The sequence below is a fragment of the Lycorma delicatula genome, chromosome 2, assembly GCF_047948215.1.
Source record: "Lycorma delicatula isolate Av1 chromosome 2, ASM4794821v1, whole genome shotgun sequence".
In the NCBI taxonomy this organism is placed as follows: Eukaryota; Metazoa; Arthropoda; class Insecta; order Hemiptera; family Fulgoridae; genus Lycorma; species Lycorma delicatula.
The window spans coordinates 62,300,653-62,324,910 of NC_134456.1; the positions used below are offsets into that span (position 1 = coordinate 62,300,653).

General features: G+C 27.2%; 1 protein-coding gene and 1 long non-coding RNA gene across 2 annotated transcripts in view; one reads left to right on the top strand and one right to left on the bottom strand.

The window, feature by feature from the left end:
• The window catches only part of LOC142318852 (uncharacterized), a 52,932-nt gene that overhangs the window by 4,776 nt on the left and 23,898 nt on the right, over positions 1-24,258 (bottom strand). The window contains exon 3 of the long non-coding RNA XR_012755053.1: positions 12,017-12,147. This is a non-coding gene — a long non-coding RNA (uncharacterized LOC142318852). The remainder of the gene's footprint in view (positions 1-12,016; positions 12,148-24,258) is intronic.
• The window catches only part of LOC142318851 (ras-related and estrogen-regulated growth inhibitor-like protein), a 41,552-nt gene that overhangs the window by 1,980 nt on the left and 15,314 nt on the right, over positions 1-24,258 (top strand). Inside the window, exons 2-3 of the mRNA XM_075355413.1 lie at positions 12,033-12,139; positions 15,052-15,108. Of these exons, the coding sequence (XP_075211528.1) occupies positions 12,058-12,139; positions 15,052-15,108 (139 nt within the window). The 5' untranslated portion in view covers positions 12,033-12,057. The remainder of the gene's footprint in view (positions 1-12,032; positions 12,140-15,051; positions 15,109-24,258) is intronic.

Here is a 24,258-nt window from a genome sequence, read left to right on the forward strand (position 1 = left end):
TTACAGTCTAGATTTCTTGTGGTTAATTTTGTCAGCCGCTCCACATTCCACAAAAGTTTGTTCAGATTCTTCTTAATTTATTTTATTTCTACTGGTAGATACTAACTTACGTTTAAGCTCTTCATTTATATAATTGAACACTTTGAAAATACTTTCAGAAATTAATATTCTATGTTGTATATATAATATGAATATTTTATATATATATATATATATAAAATATTCAAAATAAACTCCGTAATATTAAGTACGCATTTAATGAATTCCTGAATATTTGCCAAACCCGCATTGATGTAGCTACTGCTGCTGTTGCATGGTTATCTTACAGCCTAATTCTGTTACGGAAGTACAAAAAAAAATATATGACGACTTGTTATTTGAATCTTTGAATTTCTTATTCATAATAAAAAATTTAACGAATATTTTACGTTGTTAAATTGGTTTAAAAATATACAAGAAATTAAATATGTTTATTAAAGTAAATAAAAATGGCAAATGGAATAGTAGCTGCTGACTATCAACTAAAAAATTCGGGGTTTGAATACCGATCATAAGATTTGGTGTTTTCACTCATTTAATTTTATATAATTTATTTCCTCCTCTCGTGCAAGTCAAACAAGCACTCTGTAACCAATTAATCATTTAAAAAATGGACTCAAACTTTACATGACTGAAAGGTTTTGAGTTTGGGCCAGTATACTTGCTATAATAATTTTCAGACGATAATTATTTATTGAAATCGTTTATGCAAAATTAAAAAATAATTTTCTTACACAAGTATTTGGATAGATAAAACGAAATACATATTTTTAAAATATGTATTTATAAGATAAAAATAAACGAAACAGAATCAAAGTACGTCACGTTCACCCTTTGTAGAAAACATTGTCCTCCTATTTCTATCTTCAATTTTCCGATTCCGAGATATCAAGACTGTAAATATTTGGACATTCATCTTGATCGACGACTTACTTTGGCGAAACATATCACTTCTAAGCGGAAACAGTTGGATCTCAAGTTTAAAAGCATGTACTGGCTGATAGGACATAGATCTCGGCTTTCAGTGGAAAGTAAATTATTGACTTATAAATCAGTTTTGAAGTCTGTTGGACTTACGGGCTTGAATTGTGGGGTACGATGTGCAATTCCAGTATTGACATATTTGAACGCTACCAGACAAAAAATTGCAAAAAATGTACACGTAATAATAATAATAATCTTAATTCCTCATAATAAACAGATTATAAGTGAAGATAAAATTATTATCAGTTATAAATTCTTAATACACAAGCTTAGTAGACATACAATCAAACAATATAAAATAGAAGTAAAATAATGAAAGTAAACAATTATTACATAATCTTGTGGAAGTAGGTACCCCTATAGTAATAATTTTATCGGAGGTTACCATCCAAATATTTTCAGCGAGTAAAATAATAAACTAATCATTTATTGAGTAATGGTCAAGTGTAGACATACTCTAGTACATAAGCAATAGCCTCATATATAATGATGATCTTAAGTTGTGAATCGTTCGGCAGGAAATCTCTCTGGTCAGCCTACGGTATCAAAAGCGTTTGGCTCGGCACCCGAATTATTTGGCGGTCAATTTACTGGTTAACACGATCAGTGATTTTTCAAGATTGCTAAGGAACAATATTCTTGGTTTGCCTTATCGTTTAAATTAGGTGACTTTATGGTCTGGCTGTACGGAGTGCTCTTCTATTTCGTTTTTTTTCATTTTGTTGTTATTGTTAAGTCACCAGTCGCTGGGTCTGTGACTATTTAATGTTGGTTCAAATAGATCTTATTTACGTATTGTTCAATTATCTTGCTGAACAGACTGCAATGTTGCTGCGTCGTTATAATAAAAAAAAATTTAATAAACATTGTCGAAAACTTTTATTATTTATTTTATCTTCATATTACTTGTAATAAATACTAAAAAATAAATTTTATTAAATAAAAAATTTATATTTTAAATAAATAAAATATAAATTAATAAATTATTTATTTTTATTTAATTTAATTTTATTATATGTTTTCTCTTCATATTACTTTTAAAGAATACATATTACTTTTTAATAAATAGATTTTCCACGGAATGTTAATTTTTCCGTGTACATTTTTTTCATTTTCTTTCACTCTTATTTTTAGTCTAACGATTAATGTTTTGCTACTTCAATACATTTTACGCCAATAATTAATCATTCTCCTAAAGATCAAAGTAGGTTGAATGGATTACATTGTATCCATTGTATCCTTGTCTCTAAACCATATGGTAAGACTAGACTTTATCAAACACGTGTGATGGATCTTAATTTTTTTTTTATTAATTTCATCGTATACTGTTTGGCTTTAAAATTTTTTTATACAGTAATCGGAATACATCTGTTCGTAAACTGAGCATGGCGACACTATCAACATCCACAATGTTGATGAATTTTCTCTGAAAGAAGAGACAGTTTATAAAAAATCTGTCTCAGATTTTTTTGCTGAACACCTACAGCAACGTTACATGTTTCATCTGGTGTACATAACGTTTTTGTTGGTGGAGGGTAACTGTGCAGCTGTTCTAACCTAGACACCCGCTGTATCAACCGATGATCCATTACGATAATCCTACTTCTTAAAAATGTATAATCTATATATTTGTTAAATAAAATTAAAGTAAATAATTTTTTTTTAAATTATTTCTTCCATAAATATGAAGATGAACAAATCCATAAAGCCTCAGGTTATATATTTTTTCCTGCGGTTAAGAAAGTAAGGTTTAACCGATTTATAATCTATCGATTGTATAATTGTATAGCTTACCTGTGGGAGGACTGATTAAATAATTTCCAATTCAGTGAATCTGTTAATATACTCTCTCGTGAGATAAATCGATTAAACCTTGACAAAGGAGATGTTATTTCCGTTTTTTCCCCTTCCTAATGAATTGATTTAATATCTTTTAATTCTACCGGACCCTTTTCCGTATTAATTCTGTAATATTAAGCCGATGTAATTTTGTTTTACTTTACACTTTCTGCACAAAATTTATTATTATTATTAATTTGCTAATTAATTTTATTACCATTTAATGTTTACACAAGAATAAAGTAACCGCAGTTCTTATGAGATTTATATGCAGAATATATTATATTCATTTACTTGCAGAATATCTATAGTTACGTATATTATAATTATTATTATCTCTTCAGAAAGGATGATTGTTATTACTATATGCAGAACTATAATTACTTTAGTACTACGTAATCGTAAAATTTAATTACTTTCATAAAATAGATAGTCTTCGGTGTAAGATCCTGTGAATTGTTGTTAATCATCAACAAACCTAGATTCTAACCGGATCACGATCAACCAATCTACTGAAATTTATAAAAGGGTAATCGATTATGAATTATTTCAAAACACGACGTAATTATTAACCTCAAAATAAATTAAGTTTACAACATTTCTCGTGAGTATATTTTACAAAGCGAGCTGTTTTAACAACAGGTAAATAAAAAAATGAACGATGAGCATTTATTTAAACATATTAACTTCGATAAAAAATAAAACTATTTAAATCCAATCGTAATTTTAATTTTTTTTTTTATAAAAAAGTATTAAATTTATTTAATTCTTTTAATATAAGTATACGAAAATCATGTATATATTTAATAATACGTAATCTTTTATATATTGATCATCTGTACGTTTCAGTTACTAATACGTGTATTTTTTTCTTTAAACTCCGGGAACTACCGTTAGGTATTGCTTCAGAGGATGAAATAAATGATTTGTAGCCTGTGTGAAAATGTCATGCCTGCCCGGGATTCGAACCCGGGACCTCCGGATAAGAGGCCGAGACGCTACCACTTAATATTACATGTATATATGTAATACATTAATATATGTATTAGTTTTTAATATCTAAACATCTCGGTTATTACTTTCCTGACATCATAACTCTAGAGCTACGCTCCAAGAAGGAAGTACGTTACTCGGTCAAAAAATGGGGGTATGGGTTTTTTCATTTCTCGACGTTTCAGGACCCAAGGATCACAAAAAACAAAAACAAAATGTGGCAAAAGAGGCTTGTTTCCAGCCTCCTTTCACCAATCGCGTTGTTTCGAACGATCTTGTCTGTTTTCTGAAGAGGGTGCCTTCATGATGAGTGGCAAACTGAATGGAATAATACCATCAACAATAAACTTCGTCCAATTAAGAAACTGTGGAGCTTCTCATCTAGAAATAATAGTCGAGAGGAGGTTATTATTTGCCGTTTGCGAATAGGACACATTAGGCTCACTCATGACATTTGATGACTCTAACAATACCCATTTGTGCTCGCTGCGACTGCCAACTTACAGTGCACACCGCATTTTTATAGGTTGTATCTGTTATGCGGCCGCAAGTTTAAACTAGGGGCTAACATCCAGAATATGCTAGGGAATAATGAAATGATGTTATCTTATGTTCTACGATTTCTTAGGGCCTTCAATTCACATCCAGTTATTTGAATTATCTGTTTCAGCTCTTTATACCAATGATAAATATCATGTCCAAGCGCTATTAACGACAATTCTTTGTGCGCTAGGAAAAAAATAAAAAGTGGGGGTAATGTTCGTACGTATGTATGTGTGGCGTGCTTGAAGCTTAATAACTTTTGACCGGTGATTTTGATGAAATTTTATACATAGGCTCGTGTATCTGGCCAATTCGTTGGTCAATATCTCCAGGGAGTGGGGTAAGATAGTTTTTGGGGTCAGTTTTTCAGAATTTGCAAATATAACCCCCAGTTCTAAAAGAACGGTCCAGGTTCGATTCTTGGGGAAGAATAATTTTTTTATAGTGAGATAAAAATCCCTTCCGACTACTCTCGATGTTAAAAGTTTTAAAAGTAGACTAACACCTTTTATGATCAAATTTTTTAGATAAATCGTAACTTTTCAGAAAAAAACCCTTTAATATATTTAGACTGATTTTTTGTCAGATGTTTGACTTGTATTGAAATTAAAAAACTATCAATCTAAAAATAGTGTAAAGGTAAATCTTTTTTTTAATTATTTACTCAATAATTTATTAATTAAATATATATATATTCTAATTAGTATCGAGAATGCTGTATACACAATTGAAAATTTTCTATGCAAAATTATCTATATGCTGAAAGAATAATGCACTTATTCTATTTTATTAAAAAATAAAACAGAATACAAAAGACTAGAATAAAGTCGTCAAACTGAGTCAATTTTTTTTTTATGAAGTTTAGATTGTACATTTGTCTCACATCGATTTATATTTATTTTAATTTTTATAATTCTGTAATATTAATTAATTCCTTAGAAAACTTTTAGGAAAAAATGTATGAAATTCTTTTTATACGTTACTGTTTTTATTACTAAACTTTAAATACGCCGGCCTCCGTGGCGCGAGTGGTAGCGTCTCGGCCTTTCACTGGAAGGTCCCGGGTTCGAATTTCGGTCAGGCATGGCATTTTTCACACACGCTATAAATCATTTATCTCCTCCTCTGTGCAATAATGCTTAACTGCGGACCACCCGGAGGTTAAACAAAAAAAAAAACTTTAAATATATAACTTTTCCACTAATTTACTTACGTAATATGAATAAGTTATTAGACCAAAGACTTTTTCATTCCTTAATCATTTATTGAAATTTAAGGAACAATGAGGTAAATAACCTCACCTATTAAATCATAAGTTATAGGCTATATAACACCTTTCTTTTTCCCATCAGAAGCATTTACAACCGGATAACGATCCAATTTATTATACGTCTAATTTGTGCCTAGAATTTTCCTCTTTATCTGATAGACTAGATTCGAGCGTGAATTATTTCAAGCCCGTAAGTAACCAGCAGTCTAAGTAACCAATAATATGTACTATATACATATTATTTATCTATTTTATTATTTTATTAGCCGTTTTTGGTAAGCCCATTGAGCAATTTTTAATTAATTAAACTATTAATTTTATATAAGTGAAATTTACCTATGTTTTTCACTTAAAATATATGTGAAAGTAATTTATTTTTATACTGTCCTCATTAAATAAATTTTTATTGCTGTTTAATAATTAAACAAACTTATGCCTACTGCTTGACTGACTCATATAAATTGTTTTCAAGTATATATTTATTTCGTTATACAATGTTAAATATTGAAAGCAAACTGTTGGTACTTATTAATAGCATTAATATGAAATCAAGCATAAGTAATATGTAATCAAGTTTATGTAAAATTTACATAAACTTCGAGGTCATTTATCGAACATTGTCACTTCACGTTATTTATAATTTGAAAGGATGCATGTAATGAAGAGGTAAGAAATAAGGTACTTAATTCCTTTGTGCCAACGATAGACAAGTAGTGTTATCAAAACGATTGAATACATATAATTTTGTCTCTGATAAAGATCAGTAGCGTTGAAATCGCATATCGAAGGTAGCATGTACGTAATGCACATTATAATTAGTCGGTTTGAATTAAATTCTAACCTGCAATCTTTCATTTAGCAACCGTTGCCAGTTCACCGAATTACTCTGAGTGAATCAGAATATTTGAAATACTTATAGAATGTATTCTAAACATAGTATTTTTAGCAATAAATATAAATAAATAAGCACTATATACTTACGCACTTATACTACATGCTATTTGTAATACTTTCAAGAAAATACAATGCGTTTTTAATAGTAATACTTTCATGGCATCGTAGCTCTAGAGATATGTAGCAAGAATCAAAGTATGGTAATCAGTCAAAAAATTTGGTATGAATTTTCTGCTTTTCTCGATGTTTCATGACCCAGGGACCCTAAGATAATAAAAAATAAATGGAGGGTAATGTTCGTATTTATGAACGTGTGTTGACGTGTTTGAAGCTTTCTAACTTTTGGCTTGATAAACAGATTTTGATGAAATTTTGTACAGAAAATCTTGCATATTGGGCAATTTATTATTAAAGTTTTGGGGGCGATATCTCAAGGTGATGGGTAAATAATTTTTGCAAAATTTTCTGAAAATTTTGCAAACATAACCCCAATTTATATTAAGCTCAGTATATGCGTGCATGCTTATCTTACCATATTTTTTTTAAATATTTGCCCCAAAATTCCTCCACTTCCCCAAAAATCGAAAAAGCCTATCTTTTTATTTACTGTACACATTTATGCAAATATTTTTTTATGTCTTCCTGTGTATATTAGTAGTGCAAGTGACCCCAAAAACATACTTTAGGGGCAATATTGGTGGTGAGGGAGCTAATCAAAGTTTAAAAATATCATTTTTTTTAATTTTTAAAACTGTTTTTGGTTTTTATACATGTATCATTATTTTTCCCCTACATAAGAATAAATAATCATTTCCATGAAAATATTATAACTTTATTGTTATTTGTTTTTATTCGTGTTTAATATATAGTCTGATAAAGTAGTCGAGATAATTCTCTTAGTAGTCTCTCTTATTAAAAAACAATCTATGAATTTTCTTACGCAAATATCTTTATATTTTTTAGAACTTTTTTCAGACTTACAGATGCGTCTATCCGATCGCGCATGCGCGCACATACAAATATATGTATATATATATATAAAACTTATAGTGTACCATGTATAAATGAACATAATATATAAAATTATACATTATACACTTAATGTACAATTCGACATCTCGTTTGCTGTAAAAATAGCAATTTATTTACTTAACTCAATTTGAACTAACTTCTTTAAATTACATTTGTCTGTTAGTTACCGCAACCAAACTACGCCCACTTAAAAGGTTTTTATGAATTCTATTCAAATAGACAAAATGTGTCCTCGATACCTAATTTCTCAGTTATTAATAAAATTTTATCCTCGGTTCTAGAGAAATTACTGGACGTTCATGTATTTCTTGTGTTTTCTTTTTATTTATAAAAAAAATTTCTGTTAGTTCCTTGTCTCTTAGAAAAAAGGTAATATTATATTAAATTTCAGCACGTTAAATTAGTATAAAAATAGTGTAACATTTTTCGTAAAAAATATACATTTAATATATTTTGTTTGTTAAGATATACACATATAAACGATAACTTAATAGTTTTCACACTATGAAAATGTCTTATGTTAACACGTCTGGTTGTTTATTTATTATTTTTTTTAAATAAATCGTAAGGTGGACAAAGCCCATGTTGGCGCCGTATAGCCGACCGACCAATGTTTGTTATAAATAATCTACTCGAGATTCTTCTAAAATATGAGGGCCTTCCTATTACATATCTTGAGTTCTGCTCAACAAAGGCCATATGTTTTGAATGTTTACCTTCTCTTCATAGCATAGATCGCGTGCCTGCAACTTCGATCACTTTACTTACTATCTTTATCTCCATGTTTCTTATGTATATCCATTCTTAAACACAATCGTTACACGTGAGTGCAATAATAACGATAATGCCTGCTTTATTTTATACTTAAACGTATTCTCTATTTCACGAATTTAATTTTCATCATTTTTTTATTATACGTAATACTCTCTTTGCAATTTGATTTAAGTCAGAAAAAAATATGTTTCGAGTATATGTATTCAAAAATATTGTACTGATATATATATATATATATATATATATATACATTAACTAAGATTGCATTGCTAGACCATGAGAATGTCTAAAGTGAATTCCTTCCATTAACAACATGTATCTTACAATACGCAGGCGTTCTTGTATATGTGAAGTACAGACCTGTATGTGTATAGTACTGTAATTCCATTTGTTTTAACTCAAGTGATGAAATCGTTACCGCATTATTGTCACTGCCGTGTTTTAAAAGGTCACGCTTCTTACATTTCCAACATCCGTATTTTTCTTACAGAATCATACACGTTGTGCGAGTATAAACTTAACGGAGTTTTTTTTCCCGTTTCCAAGAATTTTATTTTCACATAATCCTATTTTAATGGGCAAATAAGACGGGTATTTTATTTAATGACCTTCATAGTAAAGAAATAATTGTAATTTATTTCCATTTTATTTATCTATAAAATAAGTATAATAATTATAACAAGTATGGGGAATCAGAATAGTAAAATTTTAACCTACTGACCGATAGTAAGAGTTATTCATAAGTTCATCGACAGAAAAGTAAAGGCATAGTATTATAGTTACATAACTTCCTTATGATTTTAGAATAACATTGATTTTAGAATAACGTGACTCCACCTAACTACTGTAAGATATTTTCATAGAGATAATGAGTCTCGTTCAACGAGTAAAATTAAACTTTAAGAGTTTGTAGTAAAACTTGACATTATTTCTCTTCTATTTTCGAGAAAAAAAAACTTCTAAGCATATATCTGAAACACTTCCATCGTAAATTTATTTATTTATTAGGCCTTTTCTTTAAACCGGTAAAACGTTTATTAAAAATCACCAGTTAGTAGTTGAGCACCAGTGAATATCGGACCTGTTAGATTTATTTATATTTTATAACTGGTTTTGTTACAAAATAATACACAACAATATTGATAAGATTACTTTCGACTGTTCTTAATTTTACCATAAATAAATATATTTACCTATTAGGAAGTCTAGGTTTAATTATAATGTAAGTAGTTTTAAACAGTCTGAACTGGATTCAGATTTTAAAATGTTGTACAACAGAAATCCTAATCTACACAGTAAAATCCATCACAAGTGCTTACAATACGTAGTAATTATTATCGCAAATGGACCATTTTATTATTTGTTGAATTAATTCTATATATCAGTCAGTAATATTTAAGAGTTTCTTTATTATTTAATAAATACATCAATTTTAATATCGTGACATTTTGGTTAAAAATAATCTAACCAATTATTAATGTTTGTTTATCTCTTTAAAATTCTGTTTGAATGGGCAATTGCCAGAAAGAATATTTCTTTTTTTTTTTTAATTATTTTTTATGTTCAAATCTGTTTTTGTTACAGTTATATATATATAACTGTTATATATATATATATATATATATATATATATATATATATATACACTATATATATATATACATACATACATACACACACATAAACACGCACATGTACATACATACATAATGAGGCCTACACCCAAAATTGTGACCCATTACAATACTGTCCGCCCAATGTAGTAACATACATTATAATAGACGAGAAAGTAAAAGTAATACAATCGAAATGATTAATAATTATAAAATCACTAAGATTTTAACATCGACATATTTTAATGATTACAAAGATTTATTGTTAATGTAAGAATCATCTTTATATTTAGAATTTATTAAAAGATTATTTATAAATTAGGATAAGTTTTTGATAATGCGCTTTCAATGTATAATTGAACCAAAGAACCAGTTATCCTAAACAAATATTTAAATATATATATATATATTTTAAATCAAAGCGCTCAAAAGTTTTTACAAAAAAAATTATATAAAATTTAAAACTAGATAGTAATTTAGACTGTTAATGAAATTAAATATAAAATAAGTTTTAAGCAGAAATATTCTTCTAGAAATACATAAAATTCTATTAAATGCGCACTGAAAGTTATATATGGTTTCTATGTCATTGCTAACATAAGTGCTGACATATTTAGCAGAGCGTTAAATATATTTGAACTTCCCGAATTAGAATTTGTCATTCAAACACTGATACATAAATGGATGCTTGTGCGTGTGTTCATACTTAGGTAGATTTATTGTTAAATATCGACTACACTCACTTTTATAGCTACACTTAAAAGTCAGAGTTTACGTTGACTATGTGATTCATTGCTTGTGTGTGTCTGTGTGTAACACACAATTACGTAAAATAAATAATAATAAATGATACTACATTTGCATATTTACGTGCAATTTTTAGTTTAAATTAACTACTTATATTGATCTGAGTGGTGGGTGAACTGCAACTCATGACGAGGAAAAATATTTCTAATTCAGTAGACCAGAGATTATTTATTTTTATAATAGTTACTCGCTACGTTAAAAAAAGTCTACTCTTTTTGTACGTCTTATATAAAACTTAAATAATGTTCAGAGTTAAATTTAAAGAATAAATTTTCAAATAGCCGATACAATAATATTTAAATACAGTAAAATAATATAAGAATAAGATTTACAATTTATTTAAATGTCTTAACTTCATTCTGTCTTTATAAAAAGAAAACAGACTGACTGTTCTTTTAGCCCGATTTGGTTCTGTGTGGTCAGTTTGCAACTGGCAAGGTCGACCACGCAAATACGTATATAGACACATATGTGTCATTGTACAAAGCAGCACTGTTTTACTGGATTTAAACCGTACATTCATTTTCCCTTATAGAAATGCTAAATATCTGCTAATACTAAAGCGTTGCTCATTATTTTCGTTTTCCCCGTTTTTTGATCTAATAGGTGGTTTTAGTTAAATTATGTGGGATTTAAAAAGGGTTATAAATGGAATAAATTTATAGCAGATTGTAAATTTTAAAGTATTATTTAAATTAATCGACTCCATTTTTCACTTGATAGTGTTAATTTTTATCAAACTAAAAATGTCATGTAAACTTACCTGTTTATAAAAACATTTACGTAATTTAATTTTACCACTATAACATTAACTCTATAACATTAATACTATAATATTAACCACTATTTTAACTATAACATTAACTCTCTTACTTTAAATGACAGAAAACTGGTTTAAAATTCTTACAACATTAATTTACATATTATCTAATATCCAATTTTAATTGTGCGTTGTAGTAAGTACATATTTAAATAATAGTAAACTCTTCATTATACTTTTTTGTCAATCCTGAGCTTTGTTGGCAGTACATTTCCAACAGTCCCTGTCCTACCCTACAAAAGGCACAGTATAGCTTGGTGACCAAGTTTCGCTCATTACTGCATCATAAAAAGAAAATTTATTATGCCTTTACAACATCAATTCTACCTAAAACCTTCAAAATAATATGTACATTTATTCTTTTTTTATTTTATTTATTGGCAATTTAAGTTTAATTAAAATTTTTACCTAATTTTTGTTTTAGTGAAAACATTTTTGGCAGCGATAACATGAAGACCGAAGAAAGGAATGCTACAAATGCATCTAGAGTCCGGATTGCTGTTCTTGGAATGATCAATGTTGGAAAATCTGGTAAGTAACTGAAAATTAACAAATAAATAATTTATTGTTTTAATTAGATTATTTTAATAATAATGTGATGTTTAATATCACTTTTTAGCAAACCTATAGGAAGTATAGGTTTCTCTCTCCCTCGCTCTCTCTCTCTCTCTATATATATATATATATATATATATATATTATTTATGAAGAGTAAATATTTGAACTTACATGTCTATAATAAAATCTATTTCCGAAAATTGTATTATATTATTTTAAATTATAACAGTTAAAACATAAAAGTTCTTTAGATTATTAACTTTTTCGAAAGTTATTCTTCAAACTAATAGCATTTTTAAGGATCATAGTTCCAGTAAGAATGAAATAAGTGTTTATATTTACTAAAATGTGGAATGTGTGTAAATAAAAAACAAATTATTTACTTTTGACAACGGGAAGTTCGAATACGGTAGCTGTAAAATTGTTTAAATATTTAAAAACAAACTATCTATCGAGGAAAGATAAACACCAACGGATTAATATATTTTGGACTGTAGAGTTATCACAACACAGAAAAATTGAAGAGAGTACGACTCCGCTTTGATGTCAACAAAACTAAACATTCTAAATCATACACCGTGTATTTATATAATACAACTGAAAATAGATTTTAAAATTAGCGTTAATATTCCGGGAATATGGTTATATTATGTTGACCTCGCAGATCGTCACAGAGGCGCCTAGCATGGGATGGCTTCCTGTCAGGTCTATAGCAACGTTTGCATTTTGTGGAATCTGTTCGGGGAAAAGATACAAACACATATAAACATTATCACTCACACAAAACCCTCCTTCATATTCCTCATTCATTATCAACGGTAGTAACTCGTGAGTAAGCTGACATTGCAATAGGAAAAAACGGTCGTTTATACCAAAGGTATATTTCTGTAGGTATCTTTTCATATATTATTCTAAACATGCCAAGATCAAGGTTTACATTTATAAAGCAGCGATCCTGCTGATGTAGATCCGATCTCATCGGATTACGTACGTTCAACTGCCAACTATAGAATATATATCCATTCACCCGTACACATGCATTTGTTCTGTACGTTTGAATTTTTTTCAGAATATATAAATCTTACATGATAATCACAATCCCTACAGTCACATTTCAGATACCACCAGTAACAATAAAGAATATTAAAAAAAAACTAGAAAATACCCTTTTCATTTTATTAAAAATTGAATACTCTTTTTTTGTAAAAAAATATCCTGTTGATAAGTCAAAGGATAAATTAATAAAATTAAATACAGATAAGGTCTGAAGTCAAATACGGACAACCGTATTTCAATTTATTTCATTCTTATATAAATACTGTAAGTGTATGTTTCGTAATGTAAAAATAGGCTGTACCTGAAAGCCTTCATTGAAATATGAACCTTTTTTATATTATGAATCATCCAATGAAGATTTTTTTTTTACTTTAACATTTTTTTATAAGTTCAATGGAACAATTCAGGATTTTTTGTCGGTAAATTATTTAAATCATTGAAAAAACAGTTTTTTTAAATTTCAAGTTAATATAACAACGGGAAATGATGTTTTTTGTGAAAACACTATTAGCTTCCTGAAAGATGCAATATTAATTTAATATAAACATGTAGTTAAATTATTATATAATGTATTTTATGATAAAATCTCCTGCGGTTAGCTAATATAATGCAACAACAAAGATTTATTTTAAATGTTTACTCTGTAATTTTATATTACGTAAAATAAAAATATAAATATATTTATATATAGTATAATACTTTGCGGTAAGGACTAGAACATTCTATAAAGTATCATTTACCAATTTCTTTACATTGCTTGGAATCTTATTATATTTCAAAATCATTTTACGTTTAAGTAAATAAATATAAATGATTTTATTTTAATGAATACCAATAATATTATTTTTATTAATTTAGCCTACTTTCAGAGTATTTTTAACTGATTTTATAGAAAAAAACATCTTTTGCGTTGTTTTGTTTGTATTTTAGTAACGTCAAAAAAAAATCTTGTAGAATTTTTTCTGTACAGTTTTGACAATGTAAAAGCTCTAGTTTTATGTAATGATTACTTCCGTATCGTATTTACAAATACAATACAAAAAATACAATAAATTTAATACGAATACAATAAATTGGAATTATTTGACTTTTTTTGTTTTGTTTAAAGGTAGGGGCAAATGACGGTTTATTATCTTTCAAATAAAAATAGGTCATGCCCTAAAATTTGATTATTCTTGAATGAAAATTTTAAGAACAAAAAAAATTGTATTTCATAATTTCGTTTATCATTTTAAATAAATACAAAACTATACTTACAAAGACGCTGTTTGTGTGTGTGTGTGTGTGTGTGTGTGTGTGTGTGTGTGTGTGTGTGTGTGTGTGTGTGTGTGTGTGTGTTGCTAAAACGCTGGAAGTAATGGTTATTTTAACTAGTGTCTGACAGGTTGTTTATTTAACGTAATTTCTAACACAATATAAAAACACTTGATTTAATAATTCACTTTTTTATAATTTTTTTAGTAGTAATACTAATAAAAAACTGGCATTCAACAGAGTGCTACTTTTTCATACATTGATGACAGATTCATCACTAACTTAAACGAAAATTTTGAAGCATTTATTTTAGTATTTTAGTATATAATTTATGTTAGTATTTATTTATTTTAGTATATAATTTTATTATTAATTTTAGTAGATAAGTACTACAGTATAAATGATGAATATCATCACTACGCAGCAGTTTAACTAAAAAACATTTACCGCCTTGTTTAATAATAGTCTCCCCAACTGAAATTCTTTTAATCTATCCTGTTGTATGTATTTTATATTTATTCAGAAAACCTTAATTTACTATAAATATAATAAAGATTGTTTGTTTTTTCTTTCAGCTTTGACTGTACGATACCTAACAAGACGTTTCATTGGAGAATATCGTTCAAATACTGGTAAGTTATAAAAACCTTTAGTAAAAGCATTTTTTCATCGTTATGATTATCATTATCATCCTTCATTAATTTTTTTTTTTTAAATATTCGTCTTTTATCCGGAATTTGTTATGGAGCTTATTGTTCTCTTTATATAACATCAGAAAGATTTCGTACAATATTTGAATATATTTATTCATAATACAAAAAAGATACCCGAAAAAGACAAACATTTTTTTATTTTGTATTATTGATAATAAAAACTAAAAGATTCAAATTATTATTTTATGCATAAAATAAAATCAATTTTACATTTAAATTAATTAAAATTATAAACTGTACAGTTTAAAATTAGTATAATTTCATAGTGTATATAAGCGTATGATAGCATTATTTAATATACATACTGCTAATATTCAGTTTAAATTATTTAATTGAAACTCTGTAGCTTAACCGTAAAACTTTTCTATTGTACGAGAATTTTAGGGGTCGAATACATCTCAAACGAAATGTACTAAGAATGTTCCCTTAGATTCGATGACATAGCAAATACCTTCAATATGTTGAAGTTATCTTTAACAATTGAGGTAAACGATGCTAAAAACTGTATTATGTGTATATTTTGAGTTTTAATAAATGTTACTCCAAGAAATTTGTTAATGGTTGAGGGAGAAGCACGGTCAAAAAACTAAAAAACGTGAGTTTTTATCGGCTGATCTTAAATAATACTTATTTTGTAATCTATTGTAAAAACTTAAAATATCATTCAAAATTATTTCTATCAAAATAAAAAGGCCTGTTGTAGTTACACATCAACAATAAAAAAAATTTCACTAATTTTATGAATAAAAATGTTCAGTGTAGTGTTTAACAAAAGGCGTTTACAGGACTGCCAAGTTTCTCTTGAGCTAACTCTTTCAATGAATTGATGTTTATCACAAAGGAAGTTCCCAACAATCCTTTTCTATCAGATCTTTCTTAATAAATCCTGAATTTCTCCCTCACTTGTTACTCACAATAAACTATTGTGCACAGATTTCCGCACATCTAACAGCTCAGCTATTTTCAACTTTTTAGTCCTATACAATAATCGGTTTTTATCTTTGTAGACCTAGTAGGCAGCATTAAAGGCTAAGTTCAGATTGATGACCTTGTGAAAGTAAAAACCGCTACGTTTTATGAAACCTAACATTATTTAAATTCATTTTCCTTCAAAAAAATAATTCTCTTTCAGTGAAATACACTCGTAACTATTATATACATTATTTTCTCGCATAGTTATTATCAACTTCAGTATTTTGCAATATTCCTTTTAACTATAACAATAATTATATTTATATATTTAAAAGTAAAATAATTTATCGGTTCGTATAACCTACATTTTAAAAGAATAAATAAACAATAAACCACAAGAAGAATTTTGAATTATAAATAGTTTCTATCAGAACGTTATAGTTTGTTCATATTTTATAAAAGTCTACTTAACCGACAAGGTCAGTTAACAAGTTTATTTTTCATTCAAAAGTAATAAAAATCTATCAAATAATCCATTATAGAAAAAATTTTTTCTAAATTTCAATATTTTCAATATACGGAAAACATAGATTATTAAAAACATACATAATGAATACAAAAATAGGAAATAAAAATACGCATCTTAATATTTCTGCTATTCTTCTTTTTATCAAGTAACTGACAGACCGGGCAATGCTTCGCTATTACTAGATTTGAACACAATTGAAAATTTGATAAACATTTTTAAAAAAAAACATTACGGTACTTCACAAAATTTAACCTTTCAGTTTATAAAAGTCAGAATGTAAATAAATTCAATTGTCAAAACAGCGCTACCTATCGGATTTAATTCAAACTACTCTTTAAACACATTTATCGGTTCAAAATACCCCTAACTTTCTTTTTACTAGTCAGATCGAGGATTTCAATAGCTTTAAACCTTCTCCGGACAACGTGGACTATTTTGCAAAAACCCGCGCGTAAATCGGTCCAGTAGTTTTTTAGTCTATAGCGGACACACATACGAACATTACCTTTTATATATATAATAGAAGAAAGTCTTTATGTATATTTGTTTGTTTGTTTCGTAAATATCTCGACACCGGCGCTACCTAGCGGATATAGTTTTTGCAAAATTTCACGTAACTATATATATATACATATATATATATATATACTCGTATTCTGAATTTGAACCAAATCCGACCATAAATGCAATTTTTCCAAATATCTCAACCCCAGCGCCATCTAGCGAGTCCATTTTTTTTGCAGAGTTTTTTCTTTCCGTGCAACACATATTCTGAATATGAGCCAAATCGAACTATAAATACAATTTTTCAAAATATCTCGACCCCAGCGCCACCTAGCGGGTCCAAACTAATTCAGAAACCTTCGCGGGTGTGCGCGCAACAACTCACCAAAGTTTCATCGCATTCGGATGAATGATACAGGAACGGGACAAACAAGAAAATATTCATTTTTATATATATATATAAGATAGGCAACTTATTGTTGTTACGTATATAACATTAAAAAGGAATTCAGTTCCATATATTACTTCATATCTCATTTGTTATAAAAGTTGGTTTTCTTATTAACGTCTTTGTTTAATAAAAATATATGAATATCTAATATATTCTAAATAAATATGTTAGTTGTCAATAAATATAGAATTTTTAAAATGAAATGATCAACTTCATTCGCATTAATCATTAATAATGAGACCATATGCTCTTTGTTTTAACAATGCTTAGAAGGACATAAAAAGACAATTGAAATCATATGGAAATGTAAACTATATTTAATTTAATATGTGCCAACCTTCAGATTATTTCTTATAAGAATATAAATATGTCACTACATAGGATATAATTTATAATATATAAAAGTAAAGAAATGCTTAAAAATGATATTAGAATAATAATAATAATATTACAATTTTTTCCTTAGAAATGATAAGAGTAAATATTGAAAACTTAAGTGACTTATTAAAGATTAATGGATTTTAATTTACATTCAGCTTAGAGTCCATAATTAGGTCTAAATTGTAAATGTTTCATGAACCATTGTATTAGTAACTTTGATAGGTGCTTGTACGATTAATCGAGTCGTATATCTTGTCGAAATAACATAATACTATAGCGTGCAGTAGACTACACAAGAAATTAATATTGCTATTCATCTCAATTATTGCCTGTTGTTCACAACATGCAAACTATATGTCGACTCAAGAAAACCGGTCATATATTTTATTTTTGAAAAAAACAATTTTTGTTTAAAACTACAATCAGACTAATATTAATACTGATCTAAATTAAAAAGGTCCTATAGGTTCCCTCATCACTCAATTCTTCGGAAGAACGAGATATCTCTACCCAAAAAGATATAAGCATTTAATATTAAATTGATTAACGATTTTGCGATAACCAGCTGCATGCAATGCAACAAATTGCTTTCCCACCGGAAAGTAAAAAATCAGTCGAGTACATAATTCGTCAAACTTCTTTTTTTTTTTGTAAAATGTATGTTGCTTTTTTGTAACAAATAAATTACTTTTGTGGTTAAAAATTAAAATACAGTTTTTTTGCGTTGTGTAACACTGTTTGATTAATTCTGATTTAAATCAAATCAAACCTTCATGTTTAGACGAAATATTTTCTAAATTTATGAATAAAACAATAAGCAGGTAAACCCGTGCATCTTTTTTTATAAAATTAGTTATAATATATTGATAAATGCAAGAACTCATCATCATGATTGAAAACCTCGCTGTGAAAAAATAAGATTAAATTACCCTTACGATTAAGCTGTATTCAAGGTTTTCTAGTACGATCAAAATTATGTCGACTATAATTTTATACACCTCAAGTTGTTAAATATTTGTATAACATGTCCACATGACCGAGGTTTTAAGAATAAAAATAAAATAAAATTCGTAACGTTTAGGTTTGGTAATAAGACTTCTAAACAATTCAATTAAACAAAATCTTTGATTCTTTGTTATATAATATTATATGACTTGATGTGTACTACCTATATAGGTACGGACGCAAGATTTGGCACAAAGTTTATTACTAGCGCTAAGCAATTGGCAGAGAAATACTACTAATAATATACTATCCTTCTGCGTATATCGGGTTTAGTATTGGGTGCACTGACATCGACTCAAAAACGTTTTCTTACGGCTAATGCTAATACCTGCTACGCGTCAATGTTTTCAGCCTGCCCGTTACCTTACCTGACGTGTGCGGAATGATAGTAATGTTATGTGCCAATTGAATTTCGTATTACTATACAAAGGTCAGTCGGTAGTTAATTTCGTCACAAATTAATAAGTAGATTTCGCGTATCGATGTAGTATTGCTATTATATAATTTTTTTAAAGAATCCTAAAATTAATTTTGTAAATGAAAAGAAAAACAATTCCAACATTTACTCTTATTTATTGTATATTTTCATTGCACAATTCTTATTATAAAAATAAGACGATACAATAAAAATTGTTCGTCCAACGAAGTACAATCGAGACGAAACGAAGATGCAACGATTTAAGATTTGGATCTTAAATTTAAAGCTAAACGATGCAGAAAATAGAGGAAAATATTTTTATTTTTAATATATTTCTGTTTCTAACATTATAAATTACAAAAAAGTGAGTAATCTGTTTGTTTATTCATAATGTGAGTTATTAGCGATCAGATATTAATCCGATTTTTATCTAACAGAAGTATTACTATAAGCTTTTAACTAAATCTTAGAAACTTCAAATATTATATGTATTTTATAATTAAAATAAAAAACCCAAGAATCTAACGAGTGAGAACAGTGTTATAATGGAATATTATAAGTCGCAGTTATACTCTATATATTTAACTGCTATTATTTTATTTTCTTTAGTGTAACAAATAAACAAGCAAATAACTAGAAACTAACAATGATATAATATCGGCTCATATAACATTTCTGTTTTTATTTTCTTTATATTTTTCTATTGAACAAGGCATGTATTATTACAATTAATTAAATGCTGAAAAATATTATCAGGCTATTGACTGATAATATTGATTATGATAAACACAATTGAATAATTGTACCTAAAAACAGCATACTTTTTGATATATTTTCCTAAGCAACGTTAAAATTAGTGTTACAAAAACTTTTTTATTTCATGTAGATTTAATATATTTGTTTACAAAGTAAAATTTTTAGGCGATGTATTATTTTATTCAGCTTGATATGATTAAACAACTTATATTTTACTATAATATGTTTCTAATTTGCGTATTTGTATTACATGCGTATGCATGTATAGCTTAGCTTATGTAAAAGAAAAACCTGACACACCCTTATCCTCATGCCCGTTTTAAGTATATAATTTGTATATAAAGTACATATAAATCTTTGCTAAAAGTTGGCAAACGCTTAGTTTAAAAATAGATTTTATTAAGTGTTTAGTTAAAAAGAAAAAATTTAGTAGGTGGTTGGAGCGGCGGATGTTTGTTTTTTAAATACTGTAAATACGATTACCGAATTCAACTATTTCAAACGTTTGTCTTAAACGTGCATTCTGCTATCGGTTTGAAATTATTTGCAGTCACTCGCAGATATAATAATAAAATACTAAATAGGGAGTGGGAGAAAAAGGTTTATGAATGGTTTTAGCAGCTAATGATTGGCCTATTACTTGTAACGAGTTGCTTACGTCAATAGGACGAGACAACGTGAGTTCAGAAAGTACTTCCAACTGTTTTTTTATAATAAGAATTTGTGAATGAGATAGCCTGAAATAAACATGTCCAGGTGGAATATACCACTAACGTATCATCATGTAATTTATAAACCTGTTTATATTACATTATTCTATTATTAATGGTTTTAAAATTATTGTGTGGCCCTTGAAATTTAAATATGATAATGCTTATTTATAAATTAAATGTTTACGCTAATCCTCTTGCTACTATTTTTAAGGAATTCAATCTGTAAAAATAAGCAAACACCTTATGCAGAAAAAAATAATCCAGTTTTTTTAACAAATTGTTAATAAAATCGTTCTTAGTCTATAAGATTAGATGTTGAGATGCACTGAATATTTTAGATTTCCGTTGTATTTATTTATTAATTTAATAATAATTTTATTATCTATTTTATAGTAATGAAAAAAAATTATTTTTTTTTTTGTTAAGTAAATATAACAAAAACATGCGCGAACATTCTAGCAATAAAATAGTTATTTTGAGCCAAAATATACAATTCACTAAAAAAAAAAGACTTGGGTTTCTTGTTTTTAACAAAACAAAAAAATATTTGTTGTTGAAATTTAGCATTAAAACCAAATTTAATTAAAACAGCTTAATTAAATATTTGGCAGTAATTTTAGACATGTATCAATATTATTTTTAAATTTAAGCAATAACAAAAATAACTTTTCTCATCTTTTGCTTTAGTTTATTTCATTGAAACGGTCACAACTTTTTTTAAAGCTGCATTTCGTTGTAAAGTGATTAGCATGTATTTTTTGTTTTTTCAAATTACTACAAAGAGTATTATTAATTCTTCAGTATTACTGAAATATATTACTACAATTTAAACTCAATTATTTGAAGTAAACTGTTTGAAAAGAATAGATGAAGTATCTACGTGAAATATAGCCCAAAGGTTGCTAGTTCGACTCTCAGTTAATCCATCAAAATGTAGTTATATCATCCATGTTACTATTTTATTCACGCAAGGAAAAGGACGGTGCAAAAATAAATAACAAATTTTAATAAAAATAATACTATAAATACTTTATCCTTAGATACTATTTTTATGAAAAGCCAACTCATTCTATCTATATATAAATTATTATACTTTAGAAAATTACCGTAAGTGCTTAATTTTATTTGAAAAATTATAAGGGTGACCTTTTAATTATTCAAAAAGAAGCCAAAATCTGGATTTAAAAAAAAACATGGAATAACTTTTTTCCCCTTCCTAAATGTTTCCAATTTAACCGATTAATTCACGCGAATGGTATCACTGAGTTATGTGATTGTTTCTTTTTTGTGTTTATTTATTTGCTTCGAAAAGTTTTTCACGCGTTTTTTACCTCTTCTTTGCTATATCTTTTTCCTCAGAATTTCTCACATTCAAGTTTTAGCTGCTTAACAAAATTTAGCGACTACCGAACAAGTGTAAATAGTAAAGCCGGAGACGGGTTATAGTAACAGTCAGAAAAAATAATTATGATTAATTTCATTTTTAAATTGATTTAATGTTTTATAAATCCATAAAAAACAATATTCATTCGTAATGTACATTAATTATTAACTCTACAGGTGTTTAATTACTCCAATAAAAAAAAAGCATGGGTGCACTGATTTGTTTGGTATATGTGCTTACATTTTTATTTTGAATGAAGCGCGCATTCTTTCAAACGATTTATCTAAAATTATATTTGTGTTTTGGGGATAAAAAAGGAAAACATTAGAGTTAAAACTGTGTTGAAAAATCACAACTAAAGAAACAGCTCAGGATTTTGAATCTTCTCGTAGTTGTTCGTACGCTAAATTCATGAACATTATTTAGTTACAACTGGTAAAAACATTTAACCAAATCATGTGTAATGAAACACAAACCATGTAACATTTTCGCGTCGGGCCATAGGCCCGCCTTTTTTTTTAGTTTAAACTAAAAAAAAGGTTTTACCTTGGCAAAATTACACAGAAGTTTTAATACTATTTTTATTGAATCGATACGTTTAAGTGATTTTTGAATCGATTTAAACAAGATCATTTACTTACCGATATAGATTTTGCGTTAATCTGTGTATGCCAATAAGATAACATTATTTAATTTTAACAACTTTTTAAATATCTGTAGAAAAGAATATAATTATTTTTTTAATCCATCAATATTAAATTATTCTAAAACATTAAAAAACATTAAGTAAAAGATATTTTGTAACATTTAATTAAATATTTTAATAACTGATAATAACAAGTTCCGTAAATGAAATAAAAGATTAAAAAAAAAAATTTAATCGTACGTCAAATTAAAATTCGCTGTTCGGGAAAAATACCAATGTAAACAGATTGATTGATATAAACAAACTAAAAGTGATTCTTCTATTGTTAGTTCGGTACAGCGGAATTTTTCAAGTAGCATATGAACAAGAATAGAACTGAGTAACCAAGTTAACAGCCTTCTTAAAAACACAATAATCGTTCGTTATAATGAATAAGCTGCACATATTACTTCGTTGGCTAACTGACCCATAGTGATAGGGGTGTTTTAATAACTGAAAGTAAAATTTTATTATTATTATTAAAGAAAATTTACATTTACTTAAGTTACTTCTCTTTAAAAAAACTTTTTATCAACAGTATGATTTTTTAAATTAATTATTAATTTTAAATGTATTTAATATTCAAGACAATTAAAATACAATTTTATTTTGAAACATAGCTATTCACCTTAATTATATGATCAATGTTTAAAAACAAAATTCCTTTAAAACTTTCAATAATGATTTGATTTTATATAATTAATAGGAAAAGCAGAATGCTTAACAGTTCAATTACATTTTTCTTATTTGTGCCAAAAAAAATAATAATAACTTTGAAACTTGTTTGAAGGTTAGATTTCCTATTAAAATAAATAGTGTAATATTTTATTTAAAATAGCATAAGCTAATTTTAATAAAAAAACTAGTAAAATATAATTTGAAATGTCAATTGAATATATATGTGTATATATATATATATATATATATATATATATATATATATATATATGGTGTGCATGTATGTGTTTATTTAGTTAGTTTTGATCTCATTAATTATTTATTATTTTTTGCAGCACTTCCGTTATTTTTTAAAAAAAAGATTATTAAAGTCCTTGCAAATACTGCCAGTAATTTTATTCATGCTGCTAATTTATTTATAAATCAGATACTGTTGTATAAGTCTTCATTAAAATTTATCGATTCCTTGCTTAAAATTCTTTAAAAGCACAATATTTAAAATACCTTCATTCATATTATCAGTTTGATTATCAAATTTTATGATTATGTAATGGCCAGCAGCATTTTTGATTAACAATTAAAATAATAGCTTTCTGAGTATGTGATTCTGGAGAACTAAGATTTGAATCCCAGTTAAATACTTATTTATTTTT